The sequence below is a fragment of the Balaenoptera physalus genome (genome assembly GCF_965194825.1).
Source record: "Balaenoptera physalus genome assembly, chromosome: 4".
In the NCBI taxonomy this organism is placed as follows: Eukaryota; Metazoa; Chordata; class Mammalia; order Artiodactyla; family Balaenopteridae; genus Balaenoptera; species Balaenoptera physalus.
The window spans coordinates 127312031-127334876 of record NC_138891.1 but is presented as its reverse complement, the minus strand read 5'-3'; the positions used below and the strand labels follow the sequence as shown (position 1 = coordinate 127334876).

At 39.9% G+C, this 22846-nt stretch overlaps 1 protein-coding gene and 1 pseudogene across 8 annotated transcripts in view; one reads left to right on the top strand and one right to left on the bottom strand.

Annotated features, from left to right (window-relative positions):
• APP (amyloid beta precursor protein) overlaps positions 1–15719 on the top strand; it is a 275886-nt gene extending 260167 nt beyond the window's left edge. For all 7 annotated transcript variants that reach the window (XM_082460407.1, XM_082460411.1, XM_082460410.1 and 4 more), the window contains 3 exons: positions 2615–2715; positions 5473–5619; positions 14489–15719. In XM_082460407.1, coding sequence (XP_082316533.1) covers positions 2615–2715; positions 5473–5619; positions 14489–14590 — 350 coding nt within the window. In that variant the 3' untranslated portion in view covers positions 14591–15719. The remainder of the gene's footprint in view (positions 1–2614; positions 2716–5472; positions 5620–14488) is intronic.
• LOC309660109 (ragulator complex protein LAMTOR5 pseudogene) lies at positions 5848–6474 on the bottom strand (annotated as a pseudogene). Its single transcript has one exon. The product of its transcript is annotated as a ragulator complex protein LAMTOR5 pseudogene (transcript).
• Positions 15720–22846: the final 7127 nt, after the last annotated feature.

Here is a 22846-nt window from a genome sequence, read left to right as displayed (position 1 = left end):
AAATATAATTTTAACTCTTGCACTGTTAGATCCTGATGACAGAAAGAGGGTAAGGTATAAAGAAATCACTTTGGTTCTAAAGGGACCTCAGATTTAAAAGGGTTTGTAGAAAGATAGAAGTATACAACTAATGAGAAATAAAAGAGCATTAGTGTCACAGCCCAATAAACATTTGTATCAGGAAGATTAGAGGTCAGAATAAGATGAAACTTATTAGAAAATGCTAGTCATTTTAAAGCAAGAACATAAGTAAGAATAGAGAGCCCTACAGCTCTTGGGATGGGGTTAGGGATCAGGGGACAGTCAATGAGTGGACCAGTTAAAAGATGAGAGAGGATGGGAGACGGTCCCACTCTGATTGTGCTTCTGTCTTTCATGTGTATATTAAACAGGATGGTCTTTTGTTAAAGGAAAGGAAAGTCCAAGACAGGTGAAGATGAGAAAACAAGGCACTAGCCCTTTGTAATAGTTATCTATTACTATGTAATAAATAACCCCATAACTTAGCAACTTAAAAACAAACATTTACCTTCTTATAATGAATTTCAAGGATTTCAAACATGGTTTAGCTGGGTGCTTCAGGCTCAGGGTCTCTCAGGAGGTTGCAAGCAAGACCTCTGCCACAGCTGCAATCATCTGAGGGCTTGAAGTTTGGCTGGGGCTGGTGGGTCTTTTTCCAAGATGGTTTACTCACATGGCTGTTGGCAGGAGACCTCAGTACCTCACCATGTGAACTTTTGAGTGTCCTCACAACACGGCAGCTGGCTTTCCCCAGACCAAGTGATCCAAGGGAGAGAATACAAAGGAAGCTGCCTTGTATGACCCAGTCTCAGAAGTCATACCCCATCACTTTTGCCATATTCTAACAGTGGAAGCAAGTCACTATATCAGGTCTACACCTGAGGAAAAGGGAAATAAATCCCACCTCTTGCTGGGAGGAGCATCCACAAATTTGTGGATATATTTTTAAACTACCACACTTATCTACTCCAGTCCAAGTTCCTATAAATCATGGGCTAGGAGAACTTGAGGACAAGATCGTAGAACCACTCTCCCTGATGTTTGTGGACTAGGAAGAGCTGGGAAGATAGGGATAAGAAAACGTAGTTGTGACAAGCAGAAGGGAGAGAAGACAGCATCACAATCTACATGCCGGGTGGAGACTGACATTGATCTTGGGTCCATTTTCAAATAGGTTATTAAATGGAAGCTTTCTGAGCAGTTGGCCAAGAATCAGTGATATGTCACAACCACTATGGGTTCCCTGGATCTTGTAAAATTATCCTCTTTTCTCTTTGTGTAGACTGTGCTGTTAGACTGGCACGTCATACGCTGTGGACATTGCTTTTCAATTTCAGCAAGATGTGTGACAAGGTTCACAGCACCTTGTAGACAAGATGTAAGAGTTGATAGACCAAAAGCAGGAAATCAGGTCCCATGGGAGCTGAAGGAACTTGGTAACATGTAGCCCAAGTAAGAGAAGAATCAGCAGGAACATGGTGCCTTTCCTTGGGTATCTGATCTGTTCAAGGCTATAGGGCAGAAGGGAGATTTAGGTTTGCTCTGTGTTGAACAGAGTGGAAGTTATAAGGAAACTGATTTTGGCTTAATGTAAGAAAGGCCATTCTAGTAGACAAACCTGTCCAAAAATGGAGGCAAACTGATAATTCCTCTCTGTTTAAGGAGAGCTGAGAGTTTACCCCTGGGTGGGAACACCAGAGAAGAGATGATTTTAGAAGCCATTCTCATCCTAAAATTCTGACTTTTGATATTTAACTGCTACAACGTGGAAACGATATTTATACTTTGTAATTTCACTTTTTGTTTTAAAAATTACTTTGCGTTTTGATTTTAAGCTTCAAATTACTATCTGAAAAATTAAATTCATTATAACAATTAGTGTAAGAATCATATAGCAATTTATAGAGAAAGAAGAGTTAGTACGTTAGAAATTCTGTTAGTCCCACAGAAGCATTTTTCAAAAATTATGTACTGCAGTTCTTTATTCAGCAGATGAACCGTTTACATTATGTATCTATAACTAAATCACTTAACTAAATAAATGATATGATTTTTACAGTGCTTCACTGCATAGATGCATGAACATAATTTATTTGTAATTGGAACAAAGTCCTAAAGTAGCAGTTTTGTTCTGCCAGGTAATTAATACTCATTTTTAAAGCCTTTTATTATTTTTTCTGAAGGAATGAGAGCACATGGAAAAAGACATATAATAGGCTAAACGATAAGCACCTAAACCAAGTGAGCGTATTCTAGGAGCAAATCCTTTCCAGCCTCCCAACTAGCATTTAACTTCTGTTTTTTTCCCCATTAAAAAAAAAAAAATTATAGCATGTGTTTAAAGACAATAGAAGCCTGAAGTGCAAATTTCTTTAATCTTTAATTTCTTTTTGTTTAAAATAGGTAGTGGTTAAGGATTTAAATATAGGGTGTCATTTTTCTTGAAGAAAGTCATTCATCTATTTTCCTCTAACTTCAGGCCTAGAAAGAAGTTTCTGGTAGGCTTTGTGTTGTAATGTTATCGTTTATAGATAAAACAAATGGACTGGCCTGCGTATTTTGATTATGGTGTAATGCTTACGGTATCATGCAGGTTCGGGGTTGACAAATATCAAGACGGAAGAGATTTCGGAAGTGAAGATGGATGCAGAGTTCCGACATGATTCAGGATATGAAGTTCGTCATCAAAAACTGGTACGTGACATAATCTACCTCTTCCGACCACTCTGTCTTGCCAAATGACTTTCGTTCCTCTTGGGTCAGAAATCCAGTTAAGGAAAAGATTAAAACAAAAATAGAACACTTGCCTATAGGATCATCATGAAAACGTGAAGAAAAGAAAAAGAGGCTCTTTATATAGTAGTTCTTTAGGTCTAGAAAGCAGCTGAGCCCACGTTGGGCTTAAAGTGGAATTACTTTGTATGCTACCAGCCATTTTAATTAACTTCCTGTCTGTTTTCTAGGAAATCAGGTTTATAATAGGTTTGTGTGAAGGATCGAAATCTCAAATAAACACGTACAAACACTACTTGGGTTCACAGAAGAGCTTCACGGCCGTTGGCTTAATTTCACATCTGTAACTCTTCCCCTGGGCTTCGTCGCCTCTCTCTCACCCCTCCTTTCTGTCCCCTCCCCACATTTTAAATTCCTTCTCCGGGGCGGGATGTTTGGGACCCTCTGGCGGTAGGTCGAGGGGTAGGTGAGCCAGACTGCATTCTGTTCCCGGCAGTGTGTTCAGCCGAAGGCTTGGGCAAGAAAGACTGTGGCTGCGTTTTCAGACAAAATCGCCCTTTCCCCCCCCCCAAATGTTAGAATTGGAGTAAATCAAAAGGCACCCATCTCCCTTAAGGTTACATAAACCCTTTACCGAAAGCTTCAGATAAATCAGTCCTGCGTTATGCTAGAGGTCCTCCCATCTTAAGAGTAAATACGCCCAGTAAGTGGCTTAAATTAATAAAGAAGACAATTTTGTTGCACATTCAGTAGTGAACAAAAGTGGTAATCAAATTCTGAAAGCAGTAATAAGACTTGAGAAGGACTCTCTCAGGCACTTACTTTGTTTTTGTTTGTGTGTGTGTATCCATGTGTTTTTCCCTTTCAAGGGGAAACTGTCTTTCCATTATTCATAAATAAAATTTATAAATCCAAGTATTAAACTCCAACAGAAACCCCTATAAGGTATAGTGTATGCCTCTTTTCACTCTAAACAATTGAGGCAAGTTCAAAATTGACTTGAGATTCAGGTTTGCATTTTAACTCCCATTATCTTTTTGATAAAAGCACAGGGAACTTTTGGAAGCACGGTTTTCGTTGGCAAGTTAATCCAGTGTCAGTTATTATAGAATCAGGGGCACTCTTGATCTGGCTGATGCTGAAGAGGTTAATAAAAACTTGTGGAATCTGTTGAGGATTTGGGAGCTGGTGGGGCAGAGAGCTGAAGATTAACGTGTGGATTTGTGTTTTCTGGTGCCTGTGTCATAAAAGCCCGTCTCCGCAGTTACACTAACTCCTGTAATTCGACCGTGGCTAATGGCAGGGGCAGCAATTAAGAGAATCAGCTCCCTCTGCTGAGCCAGTTGACGAAATAATGTACTACAATTAGTGCAATGAATAGTACAAAATTACAGGATTTTCTTAAAGACATAGGAAGATGTCCAGACTTGCATTCATTTCTGATTACCTCATACTTTTATCGTTAGCTAATTAATGATTTGCTTTTTATAAATATGTTGAGAGAGCATATTGGTTTAGAAAGGGGCATAATTATGAACAGCTTATAATTTCGTTGCAGATATACCGTAAGTAAAACTCTTTTAGAAATTTGCTTTATTTGCTGTATTTCATGTTGCCTTTGCAGACTGCTAGGATGTTAGTTCTAGCCATGCCAGTCTGTCATTTTACTATCTTGAGATTATACTAAAAGAATTATTTAGGGAGCTCTTTTTATTAATTGACATAGCAAATGTGGTATATGTTCAGTAGTAGTTGGGCCAGATGATCCGTCATGAGAGCGTGTCCTCACATAAAAAGTGATAAAAGTTGCAGTGTGTTTTTATAATTCCATTCAAGTAAAGTTGAAAAATAATGACTTGCGTTTATAAACAGTATGAAGGAATGTAGTGTAATAAATTTGTCACTGAATAAATTTCTTCTTTACAGTGTTCTCTAAATTCTTTTCATGTTTAACACAAATAAACATCAAGAATAAAACAACATTTTTAGTTGAGTTGCCAGAGACAACATAGTAAGAAAGCATGTGTTAATGTGTGGCTATTAAAATTCCTATCTTGTTGCCTACTACTTCTTCTCTTTGAAATAAGTGCTTTTAAGTATGATGCTTCTCAAGGTTAATTAGTGTCTTGCTGAATTATTGTGGCTGAAAGTAGGTAACAAGATGCCTTTTTTCTTCTGTTTAATGTCTTTGTTTCAGAATGCTTATTCCTATGTATTAAAAATGTCCCTCTAAGGAAATGAGGGCATCTATAGTTTGGAAAAGCACCTAAGGCATAGCGGTCATGCGTCAGGTCTCCCAGTTTAAACCTGCTGTGACTGGGAAAATACTGACCTCCTTTCATAATCACGATCCGTGCCTTTCCAGTTTTTGATAGATCCGAGAGCTGCCGTCCCCCTCTTACAGAATGTTCCATCTGTCAAAGGGTTTCAGGTCCCTGCAGGCTTCTGTTTTGCCTTTCTAGAGACATGTGGGGGATGGAGGGAAGTGGACTTTCTAGGACTGGGGAAGCCACATGTTGTACATCATTCTATAGACTACAGATGTCATTCTTAGTAAGTAGAATGTGGGGTTTTTCTTCAAGTACGCACCAAATAATTGAGTGACCAACAACTCAAACTTATGGCATAAAATATATACCAAATATCCTGAAACTTTTCACATACCTCATCCAGATATCTCCCGCAATTACAATCCTTTCTCTTGCATTTGTTTTCAAGGTGTTCTTTGCAGAAGATGTGGGTTCAAACAAAGGTGCAATCATTGGACTCATGGTGGGCGGTGTTGTCATAGCAACAGTGATTGTCATCACCCTGGTGATGCTAAAGAAGAAACAGTACACGTCCATCCATCATGGTGTGGTGGAGGTAGGTAAACGTGTCTGCATGTTTGCAAGTGGGAGTGAAAGACTATGAAGAAAATCTTGCTGGGTGTTAGACTAAGAATCATCCAAGTATCTCTTCTTTGAACAAACAATCCATATTGCTGCTCAAGTTGCAGCTATTTTCTTGCTTCTGGTTTTTATTCATTCCAACTTATCACTACTGTGATCAAGACATTGGGGATATATGCTGCTATCTCAACTTCTTTTTTTTTTTTTTTTTTTTCCTCCAACCAGTTTTATTAAACATAACAAAATTCTGTATACAAAGTGACCTAAACCTGTTGCTTCAAAACATACTTCCCTTAACTAGTATTTTGATAAGCCAATCCACAGAGTGTCAAAAAGCAGCTTACTCTAAAATTAATAGAAAAGTGCCCAATGCACATTACATGAATGGCCTAATTACTGGAACTCTAATAGCTCTATAAGATAATTCACATAAGGTACGATTGAGTCCCCATGACAAGCTGCCGGAGAACTGATACAAGATGTCAAGAGGCCATTTTGTGCACTGCCACTGTGATGCCATCGTGTTTCTGGATCATAATGTTCCCATTATCTGATTCTAGACACACCACAGGAATATCAGTGGGGTCTGAGGTTAGCTTAGCTGCTTGCTGGGCTAAAACAGATATCACCCCAGCATGCTCATCTGACAGGGTTCCGCGGCAGCCCAGATTGAGTCCTTGTGGATCTGTGCACAGGACTCCAACAACGGATGGATTCTTCATTGTGTCTTCCAAGTGCTGCTCTAAGGTTGCCTCCATCTCGCCGCGAGTCGCCTCCTTCTTCGCCGCTGGCCTCGGGTGCCCCTCGGTCGGTCACATGACGCGAGCGGGCTCAACTTCTTATAATTTGTATTGAAATATCAAAATAATACTAATGGTAATGCCTGGCTTACGGATATTGTGATTACAGATATTGTGATTACAAACATTTAAAAGAAAAAATAACAGCAGAAGTTACAAATGAAAAAGGAAGTGGAAGGCTGCTTTAAAAAAAAATTTTTTTTAAGCACATTTATTGCTGGATTTTTTTATCTTAAATAATTTGATTTCTACCTCAAGCCCGGTAATAGTAAATAATTTTCAGTAAAGAGTCTTACCTTTAAAGTTTCACAGAAAATCACATTGTACCAAAAGGCTGAGTGAAACATACAAGGTTGTTCAAGATCTTTAACCTGTCACCCTGCACATCCACCTGAAATATCTTAGTTTCAAGGTGTTAGTGCAGTGGCACTGGAGGTGGAGAGAAGACCCACAAAGTGACAATTACATTTACTTGAGACTCTCCAAACACCCCAACCTGTGAGAAACAGGAGTATGTACAACACAGAGGTAGCAAGTTACACCAACAAAACAGAGTAAGCTGCGGGATTCAAATATGATGCCTTAAACCCATGATACAAAATATTTTAAAATAAAATTAAATGTGCAAATAAGTTCTTTATATGCATTTAAAATGCAAGGTTTAGGGGAGGAACCTCACAGTATATGTATTTTTTAGGAAACTGTTAAAGAAAGTGAATTAATACATCTTGAGAAGTTTAGAATTTTTAGAGCTGAAAGAGATCTCAATGATCAATTAATTGATCTTCTCATTTTCTAGATGAGAAAACAGACCCAGACAGAAGACATGTCCTTTCAATGTCAAATTCCGTAGAGCCAAGTTCACAGTACAGATTTCCCCACATCCTGTCCGTTGCTTTTTCCATCAGAGCAAAGTTCAGATATTTCCAGTGAGTTAAACTTCTCACTAACCCCAAGGAAATGTGCTCCAAACCATTCTTGATTATAGGAGGGTAGGAACGGTTTAAATAAATTAAGTTTGTGGCAAAGCCAGAAACCTCATTTAGTTCAGCACTTGGAACATCCAAGCTCCTTGTTTACAGGAGCTGCTGATGGAAATTGGTTTTGAGTCTTGTTTTCCATGCCCATCCTGGTGTGGAGGTGCTAAAGAACAGTGAAATGAATGAATCCAGGAAACAGGTGGCAAGATGTATAAGAGCTGAATGATTGACCGATAGGAGGGTGAGCACATAAGTAAGCGATGATAGCGTCATGAAGTGTGGGGCGCTGCTCTTCATAATAGTATTTCTGAGCTTCTGTCCTTTGAAACAGTATAAGATGTATTATTAGTAGTGTTATTAGCATCAGTAATCTCATTTCTACTCAAAACAATTTTTTTCAAAAAAAAAAACAATTTTTTTTCATTTTTCATTTTAATTCCATGTTTGAGCAAAAAAAAAAAAACCGTTTTCATACTTGAATAATTCAAAAGCCCATTTAAATTTTTTAATATAATCATACATTTTAATGGCCTTGAACTGATGAATCTACCCAAGAGGTGGCTTCCTTTTTATCAAAGTGCCCGTCTTTGGTGCCAAAGGACAAAGAGCCTATATTGGTTTGCTCAGGCTGCCATAGCAAAGCCACAGGCTGGGTGGCTTAAACAACAGAAATGTATTTCCTCGCAATTCCTGAGGCCTCTCTCCTGGGCTCATAGGTGGCCTCCCTGTGCCTTTACATCGTCTTCCCCTGTGCAGGTCTGTGTCCTAATCTCCTCTTCTTGTGAGGACACCAGTATTAACTGCATAAGGTCCACACTAATGACCTCATTTAACCTTAATTTCGTCTTTAAAGACCCTCCAAATACAGTTATATTGTGAGGTATTAAGGATTAGGTTTTTAGCATCGGGATTTGGGGAGGACACAGTTCCGCCCATAACAGAGGCCAGTGATGCTGGGCGGTAAAAACAAGGCCTCTCAGGGGCTCTTTGCCATGATTGCCATGGTTGTGCATGAGACTTACCAGGTACTGACTTCAAAGGACACATTCCCCAGGTCCCACCTCAGACCTAGAAAAACAGAATTTCTAAATAAGAGGCTGGAAATCTGAGTGTAGAAAATGTTCGCAGCTGAATCAGACATGCAGTCAGTTTTGAGAATCACTGATGTATATAGAGTGTTACCGCTCCTGCCTCTTTGTTGTCTAAGCAAACCTTAGGGAGCAGAAAATGGTATCTCCTTGTCTCCAAGCTCACTAGTCTCTCACTAGTCGCCTTTTAAGCCTTCTTACAGCTGCCTAGGTTAAATGTTTCTTTTGGTTAGTTAGCAAGAAAAGTCTCCTTGGTTTTGGAATATTAGAGCAGTTGATGCTTTAACATGAGTTCTGAAAAAAAAATAAATTAATTTTTAAACCAGAAGGCATCCTTGTAGGGAGGGCAGTCGATCAGCCCTTCTCTTGGTATTTATTTTGTTAGCTACTTGAGAGCAACTAGGAACCTCTAGAGTGACTGCCCCACCTCCTTTTGTGTTTCTTTTCTTCATGTCCTCTCACTTCCTTCTTCCTTAAAGTAACAATGTTGTCAAGAGCCGGGAAACCATCCCGTGTTCCCTGGAAAGGCCTTCCTTTCTCTCCATTCCTTAGGTAACCCTTGCTCAAGCTCCGTGTTGAGCCAGTGTTCAACACGGAGCTTGAGGCGCTTCAGGCTAACTTCATCTAAGGTGCTTGTCACCATCCCTGCCCTCAGGAAGGTGATAGTCTAGCTGTGGTGGTTGAACTTGGACACAGAGAGCTGCAGCCCAGCCTAGACACCTAGGGTGCTGGGGGGTTTCAACCTCATTGCTGTCAGAGTCTACGCCAAATGAAGTGATCCTCCCACACACGTTCCTCTGCCTGTCTTAGCAGGCTGTCACCCTCAAGGACATGGAAATAAGTTTATTGCCAGCTCTGGTTAACCTATTTCATTAATGAGTAACCTTATTTCACCAAGAACAAAAATGAGTAAATGGGTATTCCCAGATGGATGGGTCTAAGTCTGTCAGAACAGAATACAGTCACACCTCACGCCATCCGTGCATGAAGGGGAAATCACAACAAAAGCTTTGGTGTCCGGGAAATCGCTCCTTCTTAGAGGAAAAGATTCCTGCAGAAGATCACAGAGGTGTGGAAGTGAAAGCAAGCCCAGTACTTTTATTAATAGAATCGTTACCCGGTAGAAATGAGCAGTTGCTAGTTTTGGTTTTGAAAAACTAAGCAGTAAATGTTGATTTAATGACTTGCTTAGTCATAAGGCCAGAGATTCAGTCTGTAAGCCATTAGCCACGGTTTCCCAAGGAGATGACAGTGCTTCATTTGTGCATCAAGCAGTGACAAGATAGGCTTCTGTTATTCTGTTTCCCAAATGTGCGCACCATCTCCGGTGGCTGAGTATCCCAGCGCCTGCTGAGTTACCCACCGTTGTCCTGCTGTAATCAGGTTCTGCAAAGCCCATTGACCCCAGGTTCTGTGTAGTAGCAGACGGGCCTTTTCTACACTGATGTCAGTTGACACTGAATATTTTAAAATATATATTGGAGTAGTATGTCCACTACTCCTCATCTTTAATAAGAAGGGGGGGGCACAAATTCTCTTTATTGAAGGACATAACAAAATTGTTCTTTCACAGATCTGATAACTAGAACCCCAGAAGTCTCCCATCCCCGCCCCCAGTCATCTCATGAATGATCTAAAGAAGAGAGTTGCTTCTTTATCTTTTTATGGAGATATGGCATATGACTCTTTCTAATGAATGTGCTATCAGATTGGTGACATTATAAAAATAGGTCCTTCTGGGTCCTTTCTTCCTGGCAAAAAGTCAACTTTTAGCGGAGGCACCTAGCAACCGCTATGGCAGTCAGACAGATTGGTCAGGTTAAATTGGAAGCAATGGTAAGAAAAAGTGAGGGTGGCCTCAAAGTCTTCAGGCGGCTGGAAGTGAACAGCAGGAGGAGAAATTGGAAGGTCAAAGGAAATCCTCAGCGTAGCGGGAGAGTTCCAGGGCATGCCTGGAGAATTACTTGATGTAGGCACTAAATATAACTGAACTACTTATAAAGAGCTGGAAATATAATTAAGAAAATGAACATGTATACTGTAGAGTAGAAAACCAACACTGCGAGGTTACTAGAAAGGATAAACCATTAGCTTGAAAACGTCATTGCAGTTCTCTTTGCTTGTATTTTCCTTCCCATGTTCCTGGTGGTTTTGATCTTACACTCTCTGGTTATTTTGCATGTTTAGTTTATCTTATCCTCCATTCTTTGTCCACCTAGATGACCTGAAATGGAAAGTCTTAGGGGCCGGGATTCTGTTGTTGGGCCATGCATAAAGGCACACCCATCAACACACATCCTGCTGATTATTATACGTAATAAAATTAAAATACAGTGTCCACTGGCCCTCCTCCAAGCTTAAAGTACCTACACGAGAAACGGGATGGCAGGGGTATCTAGAAATTAAGGAGAGACCCAAATAGATTTTATGTCTGCAGTCTAGTTGTTGAGCTATAAATTCTTCTGGATATAGTGAAGGAATAAATAGCTCCAAAGAGTCAAGTTCAGGGAGAAAGGGGTAGGAAGAGGGCATTAGCCAAACAGTAGTCAAAAGTTCTATGCAAGGTCGTATTAGGACCAGATGAATCAGGCCCTCTGGGCTCAGTTCTCAGTGTGTGTCAGCAGCAGTGACCCGTGGAAGTCCAAGCTGGGGTGCAGCACAGGGGCCCCGGGGTCTCTAACAAAGATGAAGACTTCAGATCAGTCATTGCTCCCATCAAGTCCAGAAAGTCCAGAGAGGGGACGCTCAGAGGTGTTGTGCCAGGTGGGTTTTCATCTCAGCAAGTGACACATTTTCCTGCCCCGGGGAGCAGATGGGGATTCTGTCCCCCACTCCATTGTTCTATGGTTTCTTCCAGAATAAGCACCACTGGCTACATCTTCCCCCAATTCCATATGAAGGGAAATAGTGAGTGACAGATGGCTGAGCCTTGCTGGGGAGGAAGGCTCCCCCTTACCTGCTGCCCTTCCTTCCGTGGTAGGTTTATCCATGGACATGAGTACTGTTTCACTTTTAGCTCTCGAGGGGTTGGGAATAAAAAGATGCAATCCACACTCCTTGGGTGCCATGTTGTAAAGGCAATCCCTTCTCCTGTAGCTCCTGAGCCCTCTGAGACCTGAGGGCCAAGTCGCCGCACTGCAGGACCGGCAGAACAGCTGCCCTCCCAGCGGCAAAGGGTCACGAGGATTAGCAAGTAGAAAAGAGGCCAAGGAAAGACAGGAAAGTTAGCTGCCTGACTTGCATACCAGCCTCTGAGCCTGGCATTTACTGGCACGGCTCTCTTAAAGAGTTGGGCTTTGGCCTTTGAAGAGAAGATCAACTCTTAAGTTGCCAGGTGTTCCCCTGCCCTTGATGAATGCAGCCAGTATGAGGGTTGACGTGGCTCTGGGGGTAGATACAAGTTTAATACTCCAACAATCAAGCAGCGCTATGTTTTCTTCTACACTCAGAAACATAGCAGCTTTGTGCTTGATCTCCTCGGCAAGATTTTTTTTTAATCTCCACATTCTTTGAAATCTCAGTTAAGAGGTGGCACAGCGCGAAAAGATGCCCAAGTTCAAATGGCATAGGGCTGCAGACAGGCTGTTTCCTGCAAGCAGATTTGGAGAATGAATGAAATCTCTTGTTATTGGTGCTGACCTTTAATGATGGCATTTTAACTTACAAGTCAGTGGCTAATGACACAATTGCCAGTTAAAGCAAGGTGACCTCATTTGTTGACAACAGAGCAGATCAAAGGAAGAGAAAGGGATGGGAAAACACCAGTGATTATTCCCCCGGGGCCAGCGATGGTGAGCCTCCATTTGAGCCGTGTCCTCTGAGGGGAATTTTATGTCTTTTTATTCCAGCTGCCTTGAGATTAGCCAAGGTGATCATTCCAACTCATGACCAGACTGAAGGCGTCAATTGGTCCATGAGGTGGAGTCATACAAAGTAACCTTGGGGGAACCAGATTATTCCAGTTTTATTGAGATATACTGACATATAACTTTGTATTAGTTTTAAGTTTGCAGCATGATAATTTGATATATGTGTATATTGTGAAATGATTACCAAAATAAGTTTAGTTAACAACTATCACTTCACATAATTACAATTTTTTTCTTGTTGTGAGAACTTTGAAGATCCATTCTCTTAACGACTTTCAAATATACAATGCAGTATTGTTGACTATAGTTACCATGCTCTACATAACATCCCCAGAACTTATAACTGGAAGTTTGTGTCTTTTGACCATCTTCACCCATTTCACCAACTCTGCAACCACCAGTCTGCTCACTGTATCTATGATTTGGGTTTTTTTAGATTCCACGTATAAGTGAAGTCCTATAGTATTTGTCTTTTTCTCTGTCTGACTTATTTTGCTTAGCATAATGCCCTCAAGGTTCATCCCTGTTGTCACAAACTGCAGAATTTCCTTCTTTATTATGGCTGAATAATATTCCGTCATGTGTGTATCACATTTTCTTTGTCCATTCATCCATTAATGGGCACTTAGGTTGTGTCCATGTCTTGGCTATTGTAAATACTGCACTGAACATTGGGGTGCAGGTATCTTTTCAAGATAGTGATATCATTTCCTTTGGATACAAACTCAGAAGTGGAATTGCTGGGTCATATGGTAGTTCTCTGTTTGGTTTACTGAGGATCCTCCATACTTGTTCCATAGTGACTGCACCGTGCTTTCCGTCTAAATTATTCATTAGCCGGTGTGGGTTAGTCATGGTGTATCAATCGCCCTTCATCCCTAGACCTAGTGTCCTAGCACCAACACACCCACTCTCTGGTGTTTGTCCTTCGTCGGGTTCAGGGGGAAAAGCTGCTTCAGGAGCTAGGTGTCACTTTGCAGCACTGGACAGTGGAGAACAGGCCTGCGGCATTCTCTTGGAAAAGATGAAGGGAGCCCGATCTCATCGTGTACAGAATAGAAAACACCCCTTTGAAAGAAAAACCAACTTCTGGACAGCACATCTTACCCTTTCCTGTGGAAGACATGCTTCTTCACTCTTTGATTAAGTTTGTGTTGATTTTCTCCATCTTCCAGTGGTTTTACAGAAGGTTTAAAGCAATCATAACAAAACTAAGCTTTCATTTATTCAGCAAAGAGTTAAGTATTTGCTTCCTCTCTTCTGTGGACTATTTGAGGTACAGCAAATATACTAGAAACCTAAACATCCCCACACACACCCCAACACACACCTGGCCCAGCCTGCAGAGAGTAAATAAGTGTAGCTCCGGCCTAACAGTGACACTGAGGGGAGGAACACAAATTTACAACTGCTGGCTTGATCTTGGAGGGGAACCACCATATCACAGAGGGAATCTCTTTAAACCTTCGGATGACATACTTTTAGAATCTTAGTGCTAGGTTAAAAAATAATAATAATCTGGAACAGCATGTTCTTTCTGTGTTTTTTAATATCTTTTGATATACCTATATCATTATTTTAATTAAAAGAGTCTTTCTTTAACATCTTAAATTTAGTGAACACGGGGACAAACTAAAACGAGCTCGGGGAGATATTCAGCAGTCTTCCTTTCTACTTTGCTGAATCTTTCTCCGTAATACTGTTGGCTTTTTTTTCTAGCTTAACACCACACTTTTCAAGTAAGGGAGTCTTTCCTGGAAGCCTTTTGTCTTTTTTCGGGCCAGCAAGGGAAGAAAAAAATATTTATTGCCCTAGATGTATCCAGTTACTATTCAGTTGGGGAAGGAAACCAGTGAGCGCTTTGCAAGCCAAGCCAGCGGGTCAAGGTTTTAAGCGCCACCTAGTGGTAGATGGAGCATCTGCATAACTGGTGGGCACAGGCGTTCTGCTCTATGTCAAAGTGGTGAAGAAAGAGGGAACATTGTGGGTGTTCTGCAATCTTGGCAAGAGAAGAGTACAGTGCACCTTATCTTTTTACTGCTTCTCCGTGTGCACTCTTAAAAGATTGCTTTTCTTAACGCATTTGTCCTCGTTCTTGCTTTGCAGGTTGACGCTGCTGTGACCCCAGAGGAGCGCCACCTCTCCAAGATGCAGCAGAACGGCTACGAAAACCCAACTTACAAGTTCTTTGAGCAGATGCAGAACTAGACCACCACCGCAGCAGCCTCTGAAGTTGGACAGCAAAACCATTGCTTCACAACCCATCGGTGTTCATTTAGAGAATAATGTGGAAAGAAACAAACCCTTCTGTTTTATTATTTACTCATTATCACCTTTCGACAGCTGTGCTGTAACACAAGTAGATGCCTGAACTTGAATTAATATACAAATCAGTAATGTATTCTCTCTCTTCACATTTCGGTCTCTCCACTACATTATTAATGGATTTTGTGTACTGTAAAGAATTTAGCTGTATCTAACTAGTGCATGAATAGATTCCCTCCTGATTATTTATCACATAGCCCCTTAGCCAGTTGTATATTATTCTTGTGGTTTGTGACCCAGTTAAGTCCTACTTTGAAATATGCTTTAAGAATCGATGGGAGATGCTTCATGTGAACGTGGGAGTTTAGCTGCTTCTCTTGCCTAAGTATTCTTTTCCTGATCACTATGCATTTTAAAGTTAAACATTTTTATGTATTCCAGATGAGTTAGAGGATTTTTTTTCCACAATGGCATTTTACTGTACAGATTGCTGCTTCTGCTATATTTGTGATATAGGAATTATGAGGATACACGTTTATTTCTTTGTGCCTGTTTTATATGCACACATTAGGCATTGAGAATTGAAACTTTTTTTGTCCACGTATCTTCAGATCTTTGATAAATAAAAGAATCCCTGTTCATTGTAAGCACTTTTACAGGTGGGGGAGGGTGGGATGGGATTGCCCTGCTGGTCTCCAATTACCAAGAATTCTCCCCAAAAATTTTCTGCAGGATGATTGTACAGAATCATTGCTTATGACCATGATAGCTTTCTACACTGTATTACATAAATAAATTAAATAAAATGACACTGGGCAAGAGTTTTCTTTGAGGGATGACTATGGATGTTAAATATTCAAAGTAATTTTGGTTGGGGAAGAAGAGGTAGATTCAGTTTCTTTCACCCAGTCTGAAACACTTTATTTATGATACCAAAAAAAAAAAAAAAAAAATGAAAGTGGAAGGGACAAAATCAGGGAATGCAGAAGGCAAGCCTGGACAAACCCTTTGAGATTTGTCTTCAATTTGTATAAAACGGTGTTTTCATGTAAATAAATACATTATTGGAGGAGCGCCATTGTGCAGTGTGAATGATTCCATGGTAACAACCTTCTGATCCTTGAGTCATCGGAAGACTGCTAAGAACATTCTAATGCTGGGCATCCACACCTGTTGTGTCTTAGCTGTAAGTCTGAGCAGGAAATCGGGGCCAACAGGCAACTCCCAGTGCTAGTAAAATACTTCATAGACCTGATTCAGTTTTTACTTGGTCCAAACTATTTTGCTGCCATATCTTCATCCTCAAGTTTGTCCCTGTCTTAGCCCATTCAGGCTACTATAATAAAATTATAAGCTACTGGGCAGCTACTGGGTTTCTCACAGTTCTGGAGGCTGTATGTCTGAGATCCGGGTGCCAGCATGGTCAGGTGAGGGCCTTCTTCCAGGTCGCAGACCTCTTGTGTCCTCACGTGGAAGGGGCTAGGGCCTCTCTGGAGCCTCCTTTACAAGGGCACATATCCCATTCATGAGGACTCCACCGTCATGACCTAATCACCTCCCAAAGGCCCCACCTCCTAATGCCATCACATTGGGCATTAGGACTTAAGTGTGAAGTTTGGGGGAACACAAACATACAGACAGATTGTAACAGCCCCTAATAAGATATGAAGAGAAAAGTTCTAGGGAAGTAAAAGAAGACCAGCTGATGATAGTTATCGATAAAGCAGGATTTCTCAACCGTGGCACTTTTGATGTTTTGTAGGGAGTAATTCCTTGTTTTGAACATTGTAAGATGTTCAGCAGCATTCCTGGTCTCCACCCACTTCACGCCAGTAGTATTCCCCAGTTATGATCATCAAAAATGTCTGCAGATATTGCCAGATGTCCCTTATGGGGGCAAAATCATCCCCATTTGAGAACCTCTGCTCTATATCTACTTTAAAACAATGTCGTGTACTGTACGTGATTTTTAATTGGAGAAGCCTGGGCAACTTCTATTCCAAAGGTCTAAGAACACGTTGACCCTGGTGTTTTTGCTGTGCTGTGCTTGATAATGGGAACATGAGAAGCAGCCAGCACCTTTTAGCCTTAAATAGCAACCTTTTAAACACTAAGCACAGAAAATTAAAATTGTTTCATCATGTCACTATGCAGTATGAACAGACTCAATTAAAACTCATCTGACTGTGTCTTATTTTGAGTAGAACAAAATACTCATCTCCCTCTTGCTGTTCAGGCCAATTAGACATGACTACTATATGAAGATGCTTAACTTGACAGTTTACATGTATAAGCAACAGTTCCATTTTGCCTGACCCAAAGAGAGGTAGCTAATGGGGGGAAATTAGTCCTAATATAACAGTAATGAAATGACAGTAATGAAATGAAACCAAACCATCTCAAACATATACGATGTTACTCCCAAGCCAGCCTTTAATGCCAGTAGTTGCAACCTTTAGCTTTGATCATTTTGGAGCTAATGAAAAGAAATTAAGTATATATATACATATATATGTATATATATACACACAATTATGTATACATATATATACATATATATACACATATATATACATATATACATATATATACATATATACATATATACATATATATGTATATATATACACACAATTATGTATACATATATATACATATATATACATATATACATATATATGTATATATATACACACAATTATATATATATTTTTTTCTTGCCTTAATATGTGCATGTTCTCATGTCATTTTAAAACCCTCGAAATAACCACACAATATATATATATACACATATATATACATATATACATATATATATACATATATATGTATATATATACACACAATTATGTATACATATAATGTATATAATTATGGAGGAAAAGAATAATGCCTTATAATCTTATTCTCAAATTAAGGTATAATGAGAGAATTCTCCAGATGATCCGGGGATTAATCAATAGATAATTTACACAAAACTAAAGTGTTACAAAATAAAATTGTAGTAGTAGTTGCCCAGGCCAAAGTTCAATGATTTTGAGGGAGTTTGGCCTGGCGAGCCTGATGGATGAAGAACGGCATCTCAATGTAGTTTTTTTTTTTTTCTGTGGTTTTTGGTTTTTTTATTCTTTATGTATTTATTTTCTTTTTAATAACTGAGGCATGTGGGATCTTCTCATTGGGCTTCTCTCTAGTTGTGGCGTGCGGGTTTTGTCTCTCTCGTTGAGGCGCGCGGGTTCAGTAGTTGTGGCACGCAGGCGTAGTTGCCCCACGGCATGTGGGATCTTAGTTCCCCAACCAGGGATCAAACCCGAGTCCCCTGCACTGGAAGACAGATTCTTTACCACTGGACCACCAGGGGAATCTCTTAATATAATTTTAATTCATATGTATTTATTATGAGTGAAGTTGGAAATTCTTTCATATGTTCAATGGCCGTTTAATAACTCTGAATTTTCTGTTTATCTCTTTTGTTTTGGGCTTAAGATCTACTTGGCTATCAGGATTGCAACCCCTTCTGTCTTACTGTTCCATTTGCCCAGTAAACCTTTGCCCAAGCTTTTATTTTTAGCTTTTTCAATTGCTGCACTTTAAGTGTGTGTCTTGTATACAGCACAGGGTTGGGTTTTTGCTATGTGAGCCAGTTTGAAAATCTTTTAAGACACAAGTTAGGCCCATTCAGTTTTATGATATGCCTGCTATGTTTGCTCTCAATTCTTTCATATCTCCTATAGTTACTGAGTGTATTATATTTACTTCTATGAGGGAAGGACTCTTGGCCTGTCGGGGGAGGGGAGCTATAGGAAGCTTTGTATTTTTATTCTAGTAGTTACTGTTACATTAATATTTTTTCCAATGCTCTTAATCCCTTTTTTCTTAACCTTTTGCTACCTGTCTTTTCTAAATGACATTCTTTGCCTCCCACTTATCTATACAACAATCAGTGGTCTTACTCTCCTTTTCCCCTTTTCTCTCTCTTCTCCAATTTTTTTGGTTGTGTTTATTCTACTTTATCGGTACATAAGTGTTAACATGTTTTTTTTCAGCCCATGACCTCCGCCCTGCATTTTAGTCTTAGCTCTGCAGTTGAGTATGTGGGATCTCTCCATCAGTCTTTTATTCCCAGACATCTTTAGGTCGACGGAGCTCACCCTCCAGTCAGTTCCTCAGCAAGAGCACATGGGAACAGTGTTCTGGAGTTTTAGCAGGTTCAAAACCGATTTTCTAGGACCTTGAAATTTGAAGTGCAGCTTGTTTATCCTTAAGTTTCTTGAGAATGCTGCACCACTGTTTCCTTGCTTTGTATGTTATTTTTAGAAATCTGAGGCCAAATTAAGATCATGCATTTTGCATGATCACTCCCTCCCCTACAGTGACTACACAAGTCAGGAAAGATCATAAAAATCACTGCTTTGGTTGCTGGTGGACCCCAAGGCTCTGCCTTCAGGTTTCTCTTCTATACACTCTCTCTGAGTAATCTCAGCCACCTGGAAAGTATTGGTAATAACCCATGTGCAAAGCAATAGCTTAAACCTAGACCCCTTCCCTGAGTCCCAGGCCCAAATTCCTACTTTTTGTTTCGATAACATGCATTGTGATTATAAACACGAAGCGTGTGAATTGCAGAAAATACAGAATATAGGAAGAAGAAGGATTCACTCATAATCCCACCATCCAGAGGAAAGTATTGTTAATACCTTTACATATATGCTTTTAGTAATTTTAAATCACGTGCATTTACCTCACTTGCCATTTTTTTGTCACAGCTTATAGCCCATATCCTATTTTTTCTTGCCTTAATATGTGCATGTTCTCATGTCATTTTAAAACCCTCGAAATAACCATTATAATGACTGCATAAGGATATTTAATTCATCTTCTTCTGGAAATTTTTTACTATTCTAAATAATGTTTGAACCAATATCTTTGACCACAGGTCAATGTTTTACTTAGTTTTTGGGTTTTTTTAATAAAAGCCAGATTTGCAACTGATTCAAGAATGCAGACTTGAGCCAGGCTCTGCCTTCGTTTCCTCATTTGTAAAATAAGATAATAATAGTACTTCATAGAGTGGTCTTGAGGATTCAACTCGTTAATAAATGTAAAGTGTTTAGAACATTGTCTGATATATTGTAAATGGATGTAAGTATTAGCTACTCAGGAGTGTCCAACAAGTAGAAGGGTATTTTTTTTTAATTGAAGTATAGTTGGTTTATAATGTTGTGTTAATTTCTGCTGTATAGCAAAGTGACTCAGTTATACACATGTATACATTCTTTTTAATATTCTTTTCCATTATGGTTTATCCCAGGAGATTGGATATAGTTCCCTGTGCTATACAGTAGGACCTTGTTGTTTATCCATTCTAAATATAATAGCTTGTATCTACTAACCCCAAACTCCCAATCCATCCCTTCCCTCTCTCCCTCCCCAGTAGAGGGTATTTTTAATTCTTATCTCTTTAGTCATAATACCAAACTGCTTTCTAAAATAAAGGAAGTCCCACTCCCATCAGTAGAGTATGTGAGTGCCCTCTCAAAATATCACAAGACTAAGGGACTTGGATAATGTCATGTATCGCCAAGTTGAAATGAAAAAAGAGAGACTAATTTTGGCCACATCATACATACCATTTCCCTATTAGGCTGGTCACTCAGGGATAATTCTCTTGTAGAGAATTCTTGAAAGATCCCTGAGGCCATTCTCTTATTCTCTTTCCCCTAACTCACAAGCATAAGGGCTCTATAGTAGTAAGATTTTCTGCATATAGGAAAAAATGGAGCAGAAATCACTTATTAAATCCCTTGCTTTGATTATATATATTTACTTTGTAGAATCAAATTCATTTGCAGATCAGATCAGAATATGACGCTCCACTGTGGTTATTTCAGCAACAAAAGCTGTTCTCCACCTCTTCCTGCAACCAGCACACAGCTTTTCATTTCTATCATCACTCAGGTTTTAATTTCCAAAGTAAAGCACTTTAATTGTCAATAAGTTTTCTTAGATAACGAAGTATTCTTGGATAACGTGTTTTACACACCTCAGAGCATACTACAATTCTTAACCACCCTGAACTGGGTTTTTCTGAAACTGAACTTTGTTTCTCCCAAACTAGGAATCTTTCAAAGTGATCTCTAACTTCCCTCTTTTTGTTTGTGAGATGGCCACAGCCGCTTCATTTGGGTCATTCATTCAGGTACAACAGTTATTGAGTGCCTACTGTATGCACTCAGACAATGCCAGAGATGGGGGATGCAATGCTTTAAAAAAAAAGTAGTCCCACTCTTGAGTCTGCAACCATCACCACCCCAAATGATGGCTTGTACGCTAACAATTTTTACTTTGCCACGGATCAGCGATTCGGGTAGGGCCCAGCGGGAAGACTCGGGTCTGCTCCACACAGCAGCAACTGGGCAGCTCAGCTGAAGGCTGGAGGATCCATTTCCAAGATGACGCAGTCCCATGGCTGGTGAGCTCGTGCTGGCTCCCAGCTTGGAGTTGGGCTGGGAGCCTCAGCTCCGCTCCACCGGTGCCTCTTCATACGGCCTGGGCTTCCTCATAGCATGGCGGCAGGGTTTCCAGGGTGAACGACCCAAATAGGAGGGCAGAAACTGTATTGCCTTTTATGCCCTGGTCTCTCAGAAGTTCCATGACATTGCGTCTGTCATTCCCAATTCATCAAGGCAGTCACAGGGCCTGCCCAGATCAACAGGAGGGGACATAGATTCCATCTCTTGATAAGAAGCATATCAAAGAGTGTGTGGACATGTTTTAAAACCACTACATTAGAAAAAATATGTTCTATTGGAATAAGTAGAGGTGACAGCCATTCCCCTTTCTTGATCTGCAGAGTGTAATCAACTAGCGACAAAAGACTGATTGGAGCAGAATAGGATGTGGCTTAATTCCCTTGGGTAGGGTGATTTCTTTTTATATTTTCCATTTTGGACCTGTCCGCTCAACTCCAGAATCCTTGCTGCCCTCTGGTCTCTCCATTTGAATAGTTAACAGACGTGTCACCCTTGATGCATTCAATGTCAAACTCCAGATATCTGGCTCCTCATTTAGCATTTCCCTTCTCAACAAATGACAACTCCATTCTTCCAGTTGCTCAGGTCAAAAGCCACTGGTTAACGATTCATCTTATTTCCTTGTCTCCTTTAGGTCTTTGATTGAATGTTATTGTTTGGATGATGTTGTACCTGACCATGCCAGTTAAAACTACACTCCCTCCCTGCCCCCAGCATTTCCTACACCCCTTCCCACCACCATTTTTCTTCTTTGTACTGACTCATGTTTTACTCTTTTATTTGCTATTGCCCTTGTCTCATTCCGATAGAAACTCCACAAAGGCGGGATTTTTTTGTCCGTCTTGTTCACTGATGAATCCTTAGTGCCTAGAACAGGGTCTCACTTGTGATGATTGTTCAATGAGTATTTATTTTAAAAATGCATGAATTTGAGTTGACACACTTTGGCAACTAGCACAGAGGAAGGAGAAAGGAGGAGGAGAAATGAGAGGAAGGGGGAAAACTTACTCAAATATTATATAAAAGCTAGAGAGAAACAGCAGAACTGTATATCTTGTTTTGCTTTCTCAAGATCCGCTCAGAGACTAAATAGTTTTAAATATTATTCATAGTACATTGGCTGGGTCTAAATAAAATGTCTGTGTTTGTGTCCATTTCCTACGGTAGTTTCTTCCATGTTAGAAATGGGCTGGGAGGGTCTGGCAGAGAAAATAGGCTTCTCATCAGCTTGTGTGTCAAAAAACAAGCTCCTAAATTGCTTCCATTGTTTTTATTCATTTTTCCAAACCAGAGGGTTTTATCTCCGGTCAGCAATCTTTTCACATCAAGTGATTGATAGAGCTCCAACAATAGGAAAAGGAAAGCAATTGTTTGATGAAAATTACACCTATTATTGAAGAATTTTACTTCAGCTTAGAAGTTATGATAAAAGCTTTGGTGAACTGCACCATGAAATATAGATATTTAATAGGAGAGAGGAAAACAACAAGCTCAGAGAAATACAAACACCTTGGGAGGATCCTACCAAAGGCAATATTCAGTATAGAACCTTTTTTTTTCTGCTAAAATAATAACTGATGGAAAATATAAGACAAAAAAATTAGATAAGATTTGGTACAGTATAAGACACCAGCAGGGTACAGTGCCAAATTAAGAACAGAAAAAA